General features: G+C 40.7%; 1 protein-coding gene across 1 annotated transcript in view; it reads right to left on the bottom strand.

Moving 5' to 3' along the window:
- The window catches only part of NDFIP1 (Nedd4 family interacting protein 1), a 52,916-nt gene extending 36,850 nt beyond the window's left edge, over positions 1-16,066 (bottom strand). Inside the window, exon 1 of the mRNA XM_055556301.1 lies at positions 15,770-16,066. Within this exon, the coding sequence (XP_055412276.1) occupies positions 15,770-15,832 (63 nt within the window). The 5' untranslated portion in view covers positions 15,833-16,066. The remainder of the gene's footprint in view (positions 1-15,769) is intronic.
- Positions 16,067-19,342: the final 3,276 nt, after the last annotated feature.

The following is a 19,342-nucleotide window of genomic DNA, read 5'->3' as shown; positions in this document are numbered from 1 at the left end:
AAACAAAGGAGAAATAACCTCTCCAATCTTTGGAAATAAAATATTTAGCATAGTGTATTGGGTACAACTAGGTATTCAATAAACGTTTGTGGTACATATGAAGGAAAATTGGTAATTGATCACACTGTAATTCCTAGAAAGTCTTCTGTTCTAAAAACAACCAATTGGTATATCAAAAAATGGAATTAAATTAAAATGGAGTCTAAATTAAAGAGTATAGTCAAATACACAAACCCTGAAAGTGACAGACATGTTCAGAATCCAGAGACTCATGCTAACTGCAGCCTTCCTGGCTCTGCTGGCCTCATGAGCTACCAGAGTTCTCTCAGTTATGCTTGCTTACTATCAGATGATGACGCTTAGAGTAGAGCACAATGGGGCAGAGATTATGGATGGGAAAAGAGTTTGCTGTAATTTAGGCCTCGTCTGGAGTTTCCCTTCTCTTGGAAGAACAATGAGAACCAAGAGGGAAATGCATTAAGCATTCCATATCTTTCCTTTTACCTCACCACAGAATGTTCTACTATGCAAGTGTGTAACTGCTTGCATTTTATAATCAACATCACTCAAAGACTTTATCAGGCCATGACTGATGCTTTTGACCTCATTAAATCAAAAACTTATCATAGAAAAGATAATCAAAACAAGTAATTACAACCATAAGGTTCCAGTTAAAAATTGAACACACAGATCTGTCTCTTATCCCTTCAAAAAAAGCACAAGTGTTAGTCGCTCAGTCATGTCTAACTCTGCAACCCCATGGATTGTAGCTCGCCAGGCTCTTCTGTCCACTGGATTCTCCAGGCAAGAATACTGAAGTGGGTTGCTATTTCTTCCTCCAGGGGATCTTCCCGACCCAGGGATCAAACCTGCATCTCCTGCACTGCAGGCAGGTTCTTTACCATCTGAGCCACCAAAGAAGCCCCTTTATCCCTTCCAAAACCCTCTCAAATGTAAATGTTAGTCATTTTTTAATTTCTTTTTTGCCTCAAATTTAACAAAACTTTACTAACAGGAGAGGAAGCAGCAATAAAATCCTGCAAGTTAGAAGCAGGATAGGTGAGAACTTACACAGCAGACCCAAGAAACCTGAATCCTAAACCAGAAAGCAGGAAAGCAACCTCTCTTGCACTGTACCCTCTCAAGGCTTAAGAACTGGTGGCAGCAGGTACCAGAGAAAGTAAGAGTGAAAATGAGATTTAAAAGCAGAAAGAGAAGTTGGAGACCCAGTTAAACACACAGCTCCCAGAATCCCCATTAAGAGACTGGAGGTTTACTCTCTGGAGAGTGTGAGGCAGTAGAAGTCTGGACCGGAGACACCAGAGATTTGGATAAAGAGTGGATTGTCGGAAAGGAGTGATTAAGTGAGAGACTTAGTTACTAAACCTTGAGATCTCCTAGTCTACCTCTGCCAATCAGCTCTTAGAATAGTAGCAGCCAGGCCTAAGCTCTGGGGACAGACAGAAGAGAGAAAAACACTGTCACTCAAAGAAACAATCTAGTTAGATTAAAAGGTAATAAGGCCTGTCAAGAAGCTCCATCACCCATAGTGAGCTTCCAAACTGCTCTACCAACTGTGTACTTTTAACCAAGCAGGCAAAGATCACCTACTTCTAACTCAAAGATCATAAAAGACCAAAGCAAGGAGAATAAACGCAACACAGATGAAAGAACTATGCAGAAAAGCATAAACTTTAAAAAGAAAAACATTTCAATAATTTCAGAGAAACGAGAAAAAAATTAAAACCATAAAACATGGACAGTGTGCTACTAAAGGAAAGATTCTAACATTTACTGAGCATCTACTATATGTTGAACTCCATTCTCTGTCCTCAGACACTGTCGTGTCCGACTCTTTGTGATCCCATGGGCTGTGGCCCGGCAGGCTTCTCTGTCCATGGGATTCTCCAGGCAAGAATACTGGAGTGAGCTGCCATTTCCTGCTACTAAAAAAAAAAGGGGGGAACATCACTCATTATCAGAGAAATGCAAATCAAAACCACTATGAGGTACCATTTCACACCAGTCAGAATGGCTGCGATCCAAAAGTCTACAAGCAATAAATGCTGGAGAGGGTGTGGAGAAAAGGGAACCCTCTTGCACTGTTGGTGGGAATGCAAACTAGTACAGCCACTATGGAGAACAGTGTGGAGATTCCTTAAAAAACTGGAAATAGAACTGCCTTATGATCCAGCAATCCCACTGCTGGGCATACACACCGAGGAAACCAGAAGGGAAAGAGACACGTGTACCCCAATGTTCATCGCAGCACTGTTTATAATAGCCAGGACATGGAAGCAATCTAGATGTCCATCAGCAGATGAATGGATAAGAAAGCTGTGGTACATATACACAATGGAGTATTACTCAGCCATTAAAAAGAATACATTTGAATCAGTTCTAATGAGGTGGATGAAACTGGAGCCTATTATACAGAGTGAAGCAAGCCAGAAAGAAAAACACCAATACAGTATACTAACGCATATATATGGAATTTAGAAAGATGGTAACAATAACCCTGTGTACGAGACAGCAAAAGAGACACTGATGTATAGAACAGTCTTATGGACTCTGTGAGAGAGGGAGAGGGTGGGAAGATTTGGGAGAATGGCATTGAAACATGTAAAATATCATGTATGAAACAAGTCGCCAGTCCAGGTTCGATGCATGATACTGGATGCTTGGGGCTGGTGCACTGGGACGACCCAGAGGGATGGAATGGGGAGGGAGGAGGGTTCAGGATGGGGAACACAGGTATACCTGTGGCGGATTCATTTTGATATTTGGCGAAACTAATACAATTATGTAAAGTTTAAAAATAAAATTAAATTTAAAAAAAGGGGGGGGAAGGGGCAATTAAAGAGTTTTGAAAATTTTAAAAAAATATTAAAATTTTATCTAAGAGTTATAAAATTGAGACTATCCCATAGAAAGCTGAGAAAAAAGTAAAAAATATGAGATTAAAAAAATTTTAAGAATCAGTATAAAAGAGTCAAGATCCAAAGAGAGAAAGGGGGAGAAAAAAAGCAGAGAAAAAAAAGTCAACCAAATACTTTTTAAAATTTCCCAGAACTGAAGGACATCAGCTTTTAGACCAAAAGGAAGGGCTCACTGAGTGCCTGGCACGTCAGACGTAAACAGATCTATACCAAGGTACACAGTGAAATTTAACAACACTGGGAACAAAAGAAGTTCCTAAAGGCTTCCAGAAAAACAGAAAGTAGGTCACATTTAAAGAATCAGATGTCACAACTGGCTTCAGTCTTCCTAATAGTGGAACCCAGAAGGCAATGGAACAAATGGCTTCAAAATTCTAAAGGAAACTATTTTCAACCTAAAAGCCTAGAAATCAAGTAAGGGTACAGACTAAAAAAAAAAGTCTTAGATGTTCAAAGTCTCAACAACAACAAAAAAGTTTAACTCATGCATTCTTTCTCAGAAAAGTACTAGAGGGTGTGTTCTATAGAAATGAGACAATAAATCAAGAAAAAAAAAAAAGTGTGAATCAAGGCAGGGGACTTCGATTCTAAAAATTGGAAAAGGAAGTCTTAGGATGACAACTCAACCGCAGACCCTGAAAGCAGTCTTATAGTACAGGTCAAAAAACAGGAAAGAGGGGCTTCCCTTGCAATCCAGCAGTTAAGACTCCATGCTTCCACCGCACAGGCCTGGATCTGATCCCTAGCTGGGGAACTAATACCCACATGCAGCCAAAAACAACCCAAAAGGAGCCACACATCCCCCACCCAACAATGAAATCAATAAAATACCTGATGTGTTTGAATATATCAAAAAATTAAGATTAAGTGAGAGTCTGAGGATGATTCATGCCATAAGCAATTTATGATATATACTCAGAAAATTAGGCAAACAAAAAAAATTGTGGTTAACTTTAGGGAAAATAAGGTACTGTTAAGCAAGTAAAACTAATCACAGCATACAATATATCTCAGCTGTGAACATTATTATTTTAAATGCACGATACTGGATGCTTAGGGCTAGTGCGCTGGGATGACCCAGAGGGATGGTATGGAGAGGGAGGAGGGAGGAGGGTTCAGGATGGGGAACACATGTATACCTGTGGCGGATTCATTTTGGTATTTGGCAAAACTAATACAATTTTGTAAAGTTTAAAAATAAAAATAAAATTAAAAAAAATAAATTACTGTAAATACTGTAAATACTGAATATTGATCTAACTACAATATGGCTATAACTATACTAGAAAGATGGACCTTTGTTGGCAAAGTAAAGTCTCTGCTTTTGAATATGCTATCTAGGTTGGTCATAACTTTCCTTCCAAGGAGTAAGCGTCTTTTAATTTCATGGCTGCAGTCACCATCTGCAGTTTGGAAGGAATTATGTTAAAGCTGAAACTCCAGTACTTTGGCCACCTCATGCAAAGAGCTGACTCATTGGAAAAGACTCTGATGCTGCAAGGGATTGGGGGCAGGAGGAGAAGGGGACGACAGAGGATGAGATGGCTGGGTGGCATCACTGACTCGATGGACATGAGTCTGAGTGAACTCCGGGAGTTGGTGATGGACAGGGAGGCCTGGCGTACTTCGATTCATGGGGTTGCAAAGGGTCGGACATGACTGAGCGACTGAACTGAACTGAACTGATACTAGAAAGATATAGAGAAAGGAAATGGGAGCATATGCAGTTGTGGTAAACCAGAGCTAAACCCTTAAATCTCCTAGTGGTCAATTTTTAAAATGCTGAAAACTGAAATGAAGAAGTAATATCTTATGGTTTTTACCTTCACAAATAATAACAAAACAGCAAAAGAAAGAGCTAAGAAACAGGCAAAAGTAAGCAGGAGACTGCTGTTTTTTGTAACAAGCCTGTAATATCTGATTCTAACCTATATGTAAGAAGAACTGTATGTAAGATACGAAAACAAAATATTTAGGTTGGTGCAAATGTAACTGCAGGGCTATATTCTTGCCTGGAAAAACCTATGGACAAGGGAGCCTGGTGTGCTACAGTCCACGGGGTCGCAAAGAATCAGACACAACTGAGCACATACACACAAACGTAATTGCAGGTTGGGACTGTAGGAATTTTAAATTATTGTAACTAAGTTCTATATAGTTATATGTCATTATAACTATGACAAACCTAGACAGCATATTAAAAAGCAGAGACATTACTTTGCCAACAAAGATCCATCTAATCAATGCTATGGTTTTTCCAGTAGTCACGTATGGATGTGAGAGTTGGACTATAAAGAAAGCTGAGCGCTGCAGAATTGATGCTTTTGAACTGTGGTGTTGGAGAAGACTCTTGAGAGTCCCTTGGACTGCAAGGAGATCAAATCAGTCAATCCTAAAGGAAATCAGTCCTGAATATTCACTGGAAGGACTAATGCTGAAGCCAAAACTCCAATACTTTGGCCACGTGATGTGAAGAACTGACTCACTGGAAAAGACCCTGATGCTGAGAAAGACTGAAGGCAGGAGAAGAAGGGGATGACAGAGGATGAGATGGTTGGATGGCATCACCAACTCAATGGACATGAGTTTGAGCAAGCCGGGAGTTGGTGATGGACAGGGAAGCCTGGCATGCTGCAGTCCATGGGGTCACAAAGAGTTGGACATGAGCAACTGAACTGAACTGATAACTAAGTTCAAACACACCTTTATTAATCAAAATAGGAACCATTATAATCAGCACATTTTTGTCAACGAAAAATAAGTTTGTTTATTCATGTAGCGTAAAAATCTGTGCTTTGGGATTTGACAAACTCTCAGAATGCATTTTCTACCTCCTGCTGTTTGTAGAAGCATTTTCTCTGCAAAAAAGTTGTCAAGATGCTTGAAGAAGTGGTAGTCAGCTGACAAGAGGTCAAGTGAATATGGCAGACGAGGCAAAATTTCATAGCCCAATTCATTCATTAGGAGCATTGGCTGTGTGACATGCAGTCAGGCATTGTCATGCGGTAAAACTGGGCCCTTGCTGGGCCCAGCATCTGTTGACCAATGCTGGTTGCAGGCATTGTACTCTTTGGTGCATTTCATCGATTTGCTAAGCATACTTCTCAGATGTAATCATTTTGCTGGGATTTAGAAAGCTGTAGTGGATCACACCAGCAGCAGACCACCAAATAGTGACCATGACCTTCTTGGGGTACAAGTTTGACTCTGGGAAATGCTTTGAAACTTCTTCTAGGTCCAACCACTGAGCTGTTTATCATTGGTTGCATAAAATCCCTTTTTGTCACAAGTCACAATCTGATAGCAAAATGGTTTGCTGTTGTTGTGTACAATAAGAGAAGACAATACTTCAAAAGGACAATTTTTTTATTTGCAATCAGCTCATGAGGCACCCACTTATCTAGCTTTTTCACCTTCCCAATTGGCTTCAAACGTTGAACAACCATATAATGGTCAACACTGAGCTCTTCGGCAACTTCTCGTGTAGTTGAAAGAGGATCAGTTTCAGTGCTTGCTCTCAGATGGTCGTTGTCAACTTCCGACGGCTGGAAACTATGCTCCTCATATTCAAGGCTCTCATCTCCTTTGCAAAACTTCTTGAACTATCACTGCACTGCACATTCATTATCAGTTTCTGGGTCAAATATGTTGCTGATGTTGTGAGTTGTCTCCAATACTTTATGACTCATTTTGAACTCAAATAAGAAAATAGCTTGAATTTGCATTTTGTCTAACATCATTTTCCTAGTCTAAAATAAATACAAAATAAACAGCAAGCAGTATCATTAGCAAAAAAATATAAAGTGCAAAATGTACATTAAAATGATTTATAACAATCACATTTAAGAATGTATTCCAATATCAAACAGCAAAGTCCAACAATGCAAAATTACAATTAACTTTTGTATCAACCTAATAAACAGAAAAAAGGTTTAAAATGTGGTTACAAAATGTGTCATGAAAGGGGAATCTAGTATTCATGGGAAACTAACCAAACAGAGAGAGGGGAGGAACTCAAACTCCCCTTAGGACAGACTACCTAAACTGAGAGGGGCACTGGGAAGAAGGCAGCATTCCAGGTAGAGGAAGAGGACGATTCCTGACCAGAAAAGGTGATAGGTGATTTTTCTAGCAAGTGAAACAAGTTCCCCAGGTAAACAACAAATCATGAAAGTCCATCTCTACCCCCTTCTCCCAAGTCCTGGTCTCCCCACCTACCTCTTACCCGTCCTTCAAGGCCAAGCTCAAGCTCCATCTTCTCAGAAGTTTCCTGCAAGTCTCTGGAAGACATGATCACTTCCATCTCAAAATGATGCCATTTATCCACTATCTTATTCTCTTAATTAATGTAATTAATATTACATACCATAATACATTCTCAGGGATTGAAGTCATTCAATAGGTATTTAATGAATAGTTACTATATACAGAAAACTGTGCTCGTCACTAAGAGTAAAGGAAGGATGAAAAGGAAGGAAAGAAAACAAAAAAAACAGGAGTCTTCAGGTGCAATGAACACAGACCGTGGTTTCTAACATCATTCTCCAATAAAAGGAACCAGGGTTCTTTGAAGAAACAGCTGATTCCAGGATGGCTCAGGAACTATACATGGTAAGTCTGGTGCCAAAAAGTTAAGAAGTGCTTTAAAAACCACAAAGATGGAGCTCTGTCAAAGGGATACAAGTACCAACTGAAGGAGATCCTAATGGCAAAAGCTAGAACAACCTAACAAAATAGTGCTGGCTTATAATTCAAAGAATAACATTAATGAGCCCATACCAGTATCAATGAATAAATAAAGTAATGAAGAAGAGACAAATGTCCCATGCAGAAAAATTCCAAATAACTTAATGTAGACACATTACCCTCAATGAGGTGATGGAACTTAACTCCCCAATCCTTAAGTATAAGCTGTACATAGTGAACAGAGTGACTTCCTTCCAAAACGCACAGTACAAAAGGGGAGGGGGAAGGTGGAGTCATTTTATGTAGAGAGATTTGACAAACACTACTTTAGCCAGGTGATCAAGGTCAACATCAACCGTGATAAGTTGATGATAGTATGTTGACAGTATGCATTCTTGATATGATGTGATGAAAACAGCAGATTACCTCTGTGTGGCTTCCTCCCCAAATCTAATCATGAGAAAAGCATCTAACAAATCCCAAAGAAAGGACAGCCTACAAATAACTGACTAATACTTCTTAAAAATGTCAAGGTCATCAAAAACAAAGAAAACTTAAGAAACTGTCACAACCAAGAGAAGTCTATGGAGATATGACGACCTAATGTAATGTGGAATCTGTACAGACTCCTGAAACAGAAAAAAAGACATAGATAAAAATTGAAAATCTTAATAAAGTATGGACTTTAGTTAATAATTGGAGAAGGAAATGGCAGCCCACTCCAGTATTCTTGCCTGGAAAATCCCATGGACCAAGGAGACTGGTAGGTTACCGTCCATGGGGTTGCAAAGAGTCGGACACGACTGAGCAACTTCACTTTCACTTTCACTTAGTTAATAATAACATATCAATATTGGTTCATTGCTGCTGCTGCTGCTGCTGCTGCTGCTGCTAAGTCACTTCAGTCGTGTCTGACTCTGTGCGACCCCATAGACGGCAGCCCACCAGGCTCCCCCGTCCCTGGGATTCTCCAGGCAAGAACACTGGAGTGGGTTGCCATTTCTTTCTCCCATGCAGGAAAGTGAAAAGGGAAAGTGAAGTCACTCAGTCGTGTCCGACTCTTAGCGACCCCATGGACTGCAGCCTACCAGGCTCCTCCATCCATGGGATTTTCCAGGCAAGAGTGCTGGAGTGGGGCGCCATTGCCTTCTCCAATTGGTTCATTAATTGTCAACAAATGTACCATACTAATATGTTAGTGGGAAAACTGGGTCTGGTGTATACAGAAACTATACTACCTTCAATGTTTCTGAAAATCTAAAAATGTTACAAAAAGTAAAGTTTATTTTTTTTAATACTTTTAACATTTTTTTTTAAGGAAAGGAAAAAAGCCTAAAGAACACACACCAAACGTGCAAAGCAGTCAGGCCTCTGGGGAAAAGAATGGGAGGGAAGTCAAGCTTTCCTTTACAAGTTACTATTTGACTCTAGAATATGAAGAATGTATCTGTGTGCTATTCTGTAACAAGAAATGTTCAACGTTACTGCCACATTTAAGTACTGAATGACAAATAAAATGAAATTGTTATTAAACAGAAACCACTCCTTAAACCTTTGTACTTGATTTATTTGGCTGCATGAGGTCTTAGCTGCAGGAAGAGGTATCCTCGCTGCATCGGGAGAGATCTTTCATTGTCGCTAAGGGCTCTAGTTGTAGCCTGCAGGCTCAGGAATTTCGGTGTGCAGGCTAAGTTACTCTACAGCATGTAGGATCTTAGTTCCCCAACCAAGGATCCAACACGCGCCCCGGAATTGAAAGGCAGATTCTCAACCACTGGACCACCAGGGAAGTCCCATCAACCTTTATGTTTCTATTCATAAACTATCCAATCTCCAGAAAGACCTCCAAATCACATTCAAGCCACTGATTAACTACCAACTGATAATACTGCAATACACAAATTTAAAAGAAAAACTGTCAAAGATTATACTAAACTGCTAGGGGAAAATATATAATACAGTAAGAAAATATTTCACTAGAAATGTTCTTAAATTTGATCAATACTGAGAGCTAGTATCTAAAACTTTAAATTGTGCTATTCAGGAAAAAAAATGAGTCTAATTGTAATAGCAGGACGTGCAAAGTGAAGTCTGTTAACACTCAGTTGGTGAAGGCGACAACATACACTATACATCTATCTACACAGCCATGAGAAGCAATTAATTACAACTGGACTGTGTAAAATTCAACAGATTCAATACATGATATTCACCAACTACCTGGTATATTGGCAAAAGTAACGAGAATAAGGATGAGATCACCAAGTTGATTCTTTGCATCAATCTCTAATTAAAGTGTTAAAAGTTGTTTTATCTAAATAAGCATTATCCATTACTATAAAAATATGGTTCCACTAAAAAGTTATACTGTTCAAAGATAATATAAGAATAAATTATTAAGAACCTGAAGTAATCATTTTAAAGCCCTAAGAACAAGTAAATCAGAGAATGGCACTTGAATTTCTCTAAGTCTTTCCTCTTTTAATTAGCAAAATACAATATTACTCTCATGGTAGGCTTATTTTATAATCTAATTTAATGTAGAGTAATGTAATATTGGTAGTGTTCAGGATAAAGTAATTTGAAGTTATATGCAGGGAAACCAATGGGTGGCATCAGTTTAGGCAATGCCAGATTTTCCTAGAGTACTTCACTGAGAGTTAGATACAACGGAGAGTTGAAGATTTGCAGCTCCTGTCGCTCACAAATGCTGGTTCTGCATTCATGACAAATTATACAAAAGTGCTTTCATGACGTATTTCCTCATGTGATAATATATGCTTAAAATATCATACCATTGCCTTTTAGAGTTACACACAGAAATATTAATGGATGAAATGACATGATTTCTAGAATTTGCTACAAAATAATAGACAGTATAAATGAAAAAGTTAACTATTTGTTGATTGTTGAAGCTGAGTGATGGGTGCATAAGTTTTATTACACTAAATTTTTGTATGCTTGAAATTTTACAAAGTAAAAAGTTGACAATATAAATAAATACTAACAAATTACTCCTAGAAGCAACCCAAGTGCTCATCAACTATTGGGTTAAGAAGATGTGAGATACAAACACACACACACACCCCCCACACCTTCTTAATATATACACACAATGGAATATTATTCCACCACAAAAAAGAATGAAATACTGCCATCTGCAGCAAGTAGGTGAACCTAGAGAATAATATGCTTAGTGAAGTCAGTCAGATAAAGACAAATATTGTATATCACTTACATGTGGAATCTGAAAAATAATAAAAAAGAACGTATATGCAAAACGAACAGACTCACAGATTTAGAAAACAAACTTGTAGTTACCAAAGGGGAAAGGGAAGGAAGTACAAACTAGGGGTATGAGATTAATAGATACAAACTACTATATGTAAAATAAATAAGCAACAAGAATATACATATACAGGGAATTATACTCATTATCTTGTAATAACCTATAATGGACTATAATCTGAGAAAATACCAAACCACTATGCTATACACCTTAAACTAACACAGCATTGTAAACCAATTACAATTTTAATAAAGAAATAAATTACGCCTACAACTCAGTAACAAAAAGCCAACAATTAAAAAATTTGAATGTTTGAATTTGCCCAATTCAAAAATTGGCAAAGGATCTGAATACACATCTCTCCAATATGTACCAATGGCCAACAAGCACATAAAAGATGTTCAGTTTCACTAATCATTAGGGACATGCAAACCAAAATCATTATGAGATGCCACTTCACACCCAGGCTTTATCAAAAACAAAAACAAAACACAAACAGAAAGCATACATGTTGATGAGAATGTGACAAAACTGGAATTCTTATGCATTGCTGGTGGGAATATAAAACAGTGCATTGCTATGGAAAACAGTATGGCAGTTTCTCAAATAATTAAAAATAGCAATACCATAGTGAAAGTGAAAGTCACCCAGTCAAGTCCAGGTCTTTGTGACCCCATGGACTGTACAGTCCATGGAATTCTCCAGGCCAGAATACTGGAGAGGGTAGCCTTTCCCTTCTCCAGCAGATCTTCCCAACCCAGGGATCGAACCCAGGTCTCCCGCGTCGCAGGCATATTCTTTACCATCTGAGCCACCAAGGAAGTCCAAGTAAAGTGGAGTGGTAGCCTATCCCTTCTCCAGGGGACCTTCCTGAACCAGGGAACAAATTGGGGTATCCTGCATTGCAGGTGGATTCTTTACCAGCTGAGCTACCAAGGAAGCAATACCATGTAAACCAACAATTCCACTTCTGCGTATATATCTAAAAGAACTCAAAGCTTGGACTCTTTTGAAACTTATTTACCCATTATTCACAGCAGCATTATTCACAATGGCTAAAATGTATTGACAGATGAAATAAAATATAGTATACACATACAATGGATATTATTTAGCTTTAAAATGAAATGAAATTCTGACACATGACACAATGTGGATGGACCTTGAGGACATTATGCTAAGTGATATAAGCCCGTCACAAAAGGATAAATACTGTATGACTCCACCTATATGAGGTACTCAGAGTGATCAAATTCACTGATAGAAAGCAGGATGGTGGCTGTCAGGGGGCTGGGGAGGGGGAAATAAGACAGTTACTGTTTAAGGGGGTAAGGATTTTCTGGAAATGGATGGTGGTGAAATTAAGGCTGCACAACGTGAGTATACTAAACAAAATAAAAATTAAAAAAAGAGCCACAGAGGCACCATTCACCCCTTCCTCCAGAATCATGACGTCATTTTACACTTGAACATGCAAAATGTTTGGCCTGCCCGAGATGGAATTCTTTCCCTCATTTCTCAAAATGTTTGGCCTGCCCGAGATGAAATTCTTTCCCTCATTTCTCAAAACCTTCCTTCACAATACTGAAAGAACGTACCCAAAGCCGATCCACAACGCCAGCAGACTACAATACACACTTATGAGTGATGCCACAAGCAACTCACTTATTTAGCAGGCAGGGAGTCATCTAAAACAAACATTCTGCAGCCTGTTTTTAAGCAGATACAGCAGTGTCATCATTGCCTACTTTCACTGGTTTTAAATCCAAATATCTCTAAACATATCAGGAAGTAAGTATTTGGGAAGATGCACGACATAGCCCATGATCTACTACAGTGAGGCAAACGTAGCTTGGAATGGATGAACAGGGTAAATGGCCTCAGAGAGGGCAGCACACAACAAGGTTTTCAACACTAGGCCTCCCTAGAGCTTCCTGAAACAGCGCTTCAGAAGGTATGGACACACAAGCTCATGTTTCAAATCGCAAAAAGAGAAAAAAATAAAGCCACAGGAAATTTATGAGCCCCAACTATCTGTGTAGTCTGGGGTGATGCTAAATTCCAATTAGGGACATATTGCTCTACCAATCAAAAGACCATAAAGGCAAAACCACTGGTTGCAATTACGAATGAATCATAGTTTTCTCCTACATTTACTTCATTAGAAGACCAGCTCAATTTGACTAACCATATGAAATAGAAGTCAGAGGTCCCTTTGTGACAACCAAAAAGTACCATGCTATCAGGCTGCCTAGACAATTCAACAACATTCCATAATTCGAAAGCCTTTTAAATATGTATATTCTCTGACCAAGCATTTCCACCCACTAGAAATTTATACTAAGGAAATAGTTGAAGATGTAAAAGAAACTTTAGTGATTGAAAAAAATTATAAACACCCTTAGAGACCAACAATAGGCAACTGATTAAATTATGGTCTAGCCATACAACTGCATGCTATGCAGATGTTAAAATATGAACCCATCTCATTATACAGCTATAGTGTCTGCCTTTTTACACACAGGTGCTCAATACATACACATGAAAACTTGAGAAGGCAAATGTGTTTCGGAACATGTGGGTATGTAAACACAGATGTACACATATGCACAAAGTGTGTGAAAGTATCATCAGAGGCCCATAAAACTGCCATGTATGTACAAAGATGTGCCTGTGTACGTATGTATGGGTGCATAAGACAATACAAATGTATATGTATATATCTGCTAATGTACATGCTTATATTTGGGCCATAAGCCTGTGTTTAAGTAGTTGAATGTGTATTTACCCTTGTAATCACTACTTAGAAGCGGTGACCTTGAGCAAGTTACCGTGCCTCCAGAGAGTCTTGACTTCGTCATTTAACGTCATCTATACAACATCAAACACTGTCTCAAAGGGGTTCTGTGAGGATTAAGTGAAATAATGGATGTAAAGTACTTAGTACCATGACTGGCACAGAGTAAATGCTCAATCAATATTAACTTTCCTTATCTGGACACGTACACTGATCTACCCTTGTGTATATTTACACAGCTGTAAGTACACAAAGATACACAAAATATTAACTTTGGTTATCTATAGGTGATAGGTTTTTGGTGTGGGGTTTTGGTTTTGTTTTGGGGTGTTTTTTTTTTTTTGGCTTTCGTATTTTGCATATTTTCTAGGAATGTCAGTTCTTTTTTTCATTCTATTTTTGAAGATTTCTTCAAAACAATGATTTTTTTTTAAGTAAAAAAGATGGCCTGTCCTTAAGATACCTCAATTTTGCATATTTAAAGCTATTAACCACTACACCAAGAAATACGTAATTTTAATACTTCACCATTTTTTGTTTCTAGCAGTATGTCAACATTACCTAATAGCTCAAGAAGATGGCAGTACAAAGAAAAGCCTCAGCTTTTTGCTTGTTTGCTTTATCCTAGGCAGGATGAAAAGAATGAACTAGATCACAATATGCGATACATGTGATCTGTGAACACCTCGGTGACAGTTAAGTGATACCTGTCATTTGTATTTTACTAAAGCAGAGAGGAACCCAGGGCCTTGCCCAAGGTCATACAAAAAAGCACGTAGCCCAGGCTGTGAGAGAACTAAGGACTAGACTGCATTGCCACAATTTGAGCGTGCTTATGAAACCAAAAAGCTAAATTCTTAAAATTAGTCATATGAGGAGTCAGGCTGTAGGAGGGAGGAAATTACAACACAGAGCTGATGATAGCAAAAAAAACCCAGCAACTGGCCCCACCAGGATTAATCTACATGTTTTAATCATATTGGTTTTCCTCACTTATAAAACATAAAACTGTAGATCATCTATGATAGGACATTTAATTTCATAAAAGCACAATTCCATTTATATGCAAATTAAACTGAAAGCATCTGAAAAAACTGCACGCAGATACCTGCGGTTCCAGTCAACATCAGTTAGCCACCTGGATCAATTCCCACAATTACGATGTGTTAAATACCTCTAAAAACCCTGCAAAATGTCTCCCTCGAATTTCCGAGGGAAATCAGGCTACAGATAGGCGAGTAAAACAAGCAGCTTTTTTCCCTAGGGCTTCAATTAAGAAATTATACCCGAGATAATAATCCACCCATCCTCTATACATTTTCTCCCCAGCTATGCTATTCAATTTCTTTAAACGTCATTTCCAAGCTTGGAAAACACACGGCCGAGCACACGCCCTGCAGCCTGCAACGTTACGTAGTTCGACATTTTAGGGGCATCACTAGTTAAACATCGCGTTTCCCAAATCTACTGCGAACTGGGACTTGTCCCTCGTATCATTTTGACTTCTGTCTTTAAATGCAAGCGAGGGGAATGGGTTTTGACGAGCAGACTAGGCTCTGAAACCCTGAGTAATCGCATCTCACTGCGGAGAGCTGTCGGCAGCAGCAGCAGCGATTTTAATCTTCTCTCCACCTAATTTCCTTTACATTTCACGTTTTTGGTTTGGTGGTTTTTTTTTCCCCCCCTTTTCCAGTGACATCAAATTCAACGTGGAAAAAGGCAAACTGAATGCCCTCAGGTCAAAGCCTCCGGAGGGTGTCGGGTTCTGACTCGGCGACCCGCCCGCCGTGGGAAATGCGGAAAACACTGCAGGGCGGAGGTTTTTCCACCGTCCGACTCCCGCCCCGCGTCGCGGAGGGACGGTCCCGGCCCGCGGCCGCCTCGAATCCAAGCCCGGGGCCCGCCCGGCCGGCCCAGGCCCAGCGCGGCCTGGCAAGCCGCGGAGTCGAGTTGGCTACAGGCGGGGCCGGAGAAGAGGCCTGAAGCGGCCAGCGGGCAGGGCCGGGCCGGGGTCGGGGAGGGCCGGGGGAGGGGGGGGGGCACTTGGGCGCTGCTCACCTGCTGGTACCGGTTGCCGCAGGCTGGCTCCACCGCCGCCAGAGCCGCCAACGCCAACGCCATGGCGCAGCCGGCTGCAGGGAAGGAGGACGAGCGAGCAAGCTGAAGGGGCGCGGGCGCTGCGGCCTGGGGGCGTCGGGAGGCCGACTGGGACGCGCCTCGGGTGGGTCTCGGTGGCCGCCGCCGCTACCAGGCCAGCCGCTCTCCTCGGGTAGTGAGCGCCGCCGCCGCCGCTGAGGCTCAGACGCGGCCCCTGGGGAGGAGGCGGGGACAACGACGACGACGCTGCGCCGCCGCCCCGCCCCCGACTCGCGCAGCCCGGCCCGTCAGGCCCGGCCTCGCCCGGCGGTGCAGCTGCCCACTGTGGGCTCCGCCCGTCGTTCCGCTCCCCGAGGCTGAGGCGTCGGAGTCGGTTCCTTCCAAAACAGGTTGCAGGTCACCGCAGAGAGGGCGACGCTGGTGATGGGTGCCTGGTTCTAAGCACCAAGCTTTCTCTGCGTGCTACTTTGAACCCTCCTCACACACCCCAGACAGAGGCCACAGCCCCATTTTAGAGGTCGTTGGTGCCCAGGGAGATTGACAGTCTCCCACAGCAGCCATCTGACCCCTAGTATCTATCTGGCTGCAGTATCTCAGTTCTTATCCACTTCCTTCTTGTCTGCCATCCTCCGTAGACTAGGGGTCAGTTGACTACAGGGCAGAGGCTAAATCCGGTTCAATGACTGTGGAAAGCATGTGAAATTCACCTTTCTGTGTCCATAAATTGTTTTATTTGGAACACAGCCGCTCCCGTTTGTTTATTATGGCCTGCAAATCCTAAATTACTTACTATCTGGCCCTTTATCGAAAAAGTTTGCTGACCCTAAATCCTGGAAAACTTCTTGACCCCTGAGTGATCATAATAGCATCCGCTATTTTTATGTAGTCCTTTAGTGTTTTAACAGCCTCTGTGGATATAGACACGATGTTTTCTGAACCAAAGCTCTCTGAGGAGGTGTCATGAAAGGCAAAACTTCAAAGATGTAGACTTGTGAAGAGCTTTCCAGGAGGAACATAAATGCAAAGACGGTGAGGAAAGTGAGAGGTTTGCCTTGTGGAAGAACGGAAAGGAGGCAGCGGAAGGGCCATATAGGAGATACAGTTATTGATGTTTCACAGATGGGGGGAGTTATGCTTGAAGACATTAGATATTTTACACAAGAACACAGAGCTGGTAAGGGGTAAAGTTGGGTTATAAACTCATCAAGCTAGCTTTCTTAACCATTATCATACAATCAAATTATAAACTTTGTAAAGATGACACTATTTATCTTTGAAATATTTTGGTATCTCCCATAGCATCTAGCACAGTATAGTTATTGATCCTGGAACAGGCATTTGAGGTCTGCTGTTTCTATCATACCCAGCCATCTGGAATTGCTTCTACCCACATGGCCAACACAGAAAAATACTTGATCTCTGAAGCTTGTTGTTATTCCTATTTCTTCTTGATTGCCTTTCCAAGTTGGCAGTCTAGAGTTGGCACTACTATCACTATTGTTTTATCTTCCAATATTCAAATTTAGGTAACTACATGTTTTAAACCACAACTGTGTGTTTTGAGCCTACCCTGAGGTCTCTGTATGTAGGAGCCAGTCACAATCAACAAAAATTATGTATATTTCTTTTCCTCACTTCCAATTCTGTGTGTGTGCATGTGCACGTGTGAGTTGTTTGTGTGCTCAGTCGTGTCTGACTCTTGCTACTCCCATGGACTGTAGCCCACCAGGCTCCTCTGTCCATGGGATTTACCAGGCCAACAATACTGGAGTGGGTTGCCATTCCCTTCTTCTGCAGGGGATCTTCCCAACCCAGGGATTGAACCTGCATCTCTTGCGCCTCTTGCCAGTATCCAAACTCCAAGAAGTCAGTTCCTATTTCCAAGCACTGGTCTCACAAATTTTCACTGTGGGAGAGTGACCAAATCCAACAAAATGCCAATCTGAGTGTTTCCAAGTGGTCTGCTCCTTAGTCTGTCCCACAAATGTTCTTTTTTATCTGGAAAAACAACTTTCAAATGTAATGATGTACAGTGAATCAATCCAAACATAATCCTACCTTGTGGTCTTATATAAGGGGGGGAAAAAGTCTAATTTGAAATTTAAAAAAAATCTCATCAATGGAAAGTAGAAATCCAGACTTCTTTGCCCAGATTTTCTAAATTTACATGTAAGAAGGAATAAAAAAAGAAGATGTCTGTGCTGAAACATATGGCTATTGGAGCAACAGCTGCCATCTTCATGCGTGTCTGCAGCACTTTTGTGGCTTTTGTGGAAAAGAAGTTGCTGTCCTTCTCATCTATTTCTTTCCTAAATTACTTTCTCCTTCAACAGCTATTAATATATACTCCCTGCATGTGGACATACATATTATCGTAAGGTAAATACTGGGTTTTCTCACAGGAATATTTTCTCTCAAAAGAAAAAAAAAAAAAGAGTTGATATTCAGCTTCCAATCTCCCTTTCCTACTCTTTTTCTGATATCCTGAACCAAGATGTTTTGTGTTAACCATTAAGACGTTTGTTTTTTTTTTTCCTCTGAGTTCCCCCAAAGCCCTTTGTAAGTAAACTGGGAACTCCCTGGAGATCCAGGGGTTAGGACTCAATGCTCTCACTGCCGAGGACCCAGATTTGATCCCTGGAACTAAACTCCCATAAAAGGAGCACAGTGTGGCAAAAAAAAAAAAAAGAAGCCTTTTGTAAGTAAACTGAGGTGATGTGTGTTGATTCAATGGCTGGGTGAGCTGGGGAATTGAGAAATTGAGTCACCGCTGTAGAAAGTCTGCAGTTGGCAGGCAAACTGTACAGTGAAGGGAAAACTCTGAATTTCTGACTCACCGATCCATGCCTGCTGCCAGCCGAGCAGACAGAAAAGATAATCCAAGGCTGTAAAAATTGCACTCTTTGGCTTTATCTCGAGGTGTTGTCAAGAGAGTTTCCACACAGAAAGTTATTAATTTCATATTGCTGCACTTAGAAGCTTATTTCCCCACAGAATAGCAGTAATACTTTCCATGTGCAATACTTTTTATGTGAACTGCTGGTTCTGAATCATCCATCCTAAGAGAGAAAAGAAAGATTATGGACAAGTAAGAACACAGCTCATGTCTGTTTCCCTACCCCAATTGGACAGGGAGGCCTGGTGTGCTGTGGTTCATGGGGTCGCAGAGTCGGACACGACTGAGCGACTGAACTGAACCCCAATTTGAACAAAAATCTCCACGATATAGTCTTCTGTTTTTCACCTGAGACCTGTCCAAGGCAGTACTGAGCTCAATGAGTAACCAAGAAGGGTTTGTTAAATTTTAAACAAAGTCTCACTGGTCTAATATCTCATTTCAGGCCTTGAATATCTCCAGTTAATTTTTTCAGGGCTCCGGCAGGACAATGCATTGCCATTTCTACTGACTTACTATTTCTTTTCATTCTCACTACATCACTATGAGTTTCCTTAAGGGCAAAGGTATTGTCTTGCTATTGCAAATAAAGAAATTATTCACTGATAATTACTACTGCTTGTGGAGCACCTCCTGGG

This window comes from Bubalus kerabau, chromosome 1, assembly GCF_029407905.1.
Source record: "Bubalus kerabau isolate K-KA32 ecotype Philippines breed swamp buffalo chromosome 1, PCC_UOA_SB_1v2, whole genome shotgun sequence".
NCBI classification, from domain to species: Eukaryota; Metazoa; Chordata; class Mammalia; order Artiodactyla; family Bovidae; genus Bubalus; species Bubalus kerabau.
This window is presented reverse-complemented; position numbering and strand designations above follow the sequence as displayed.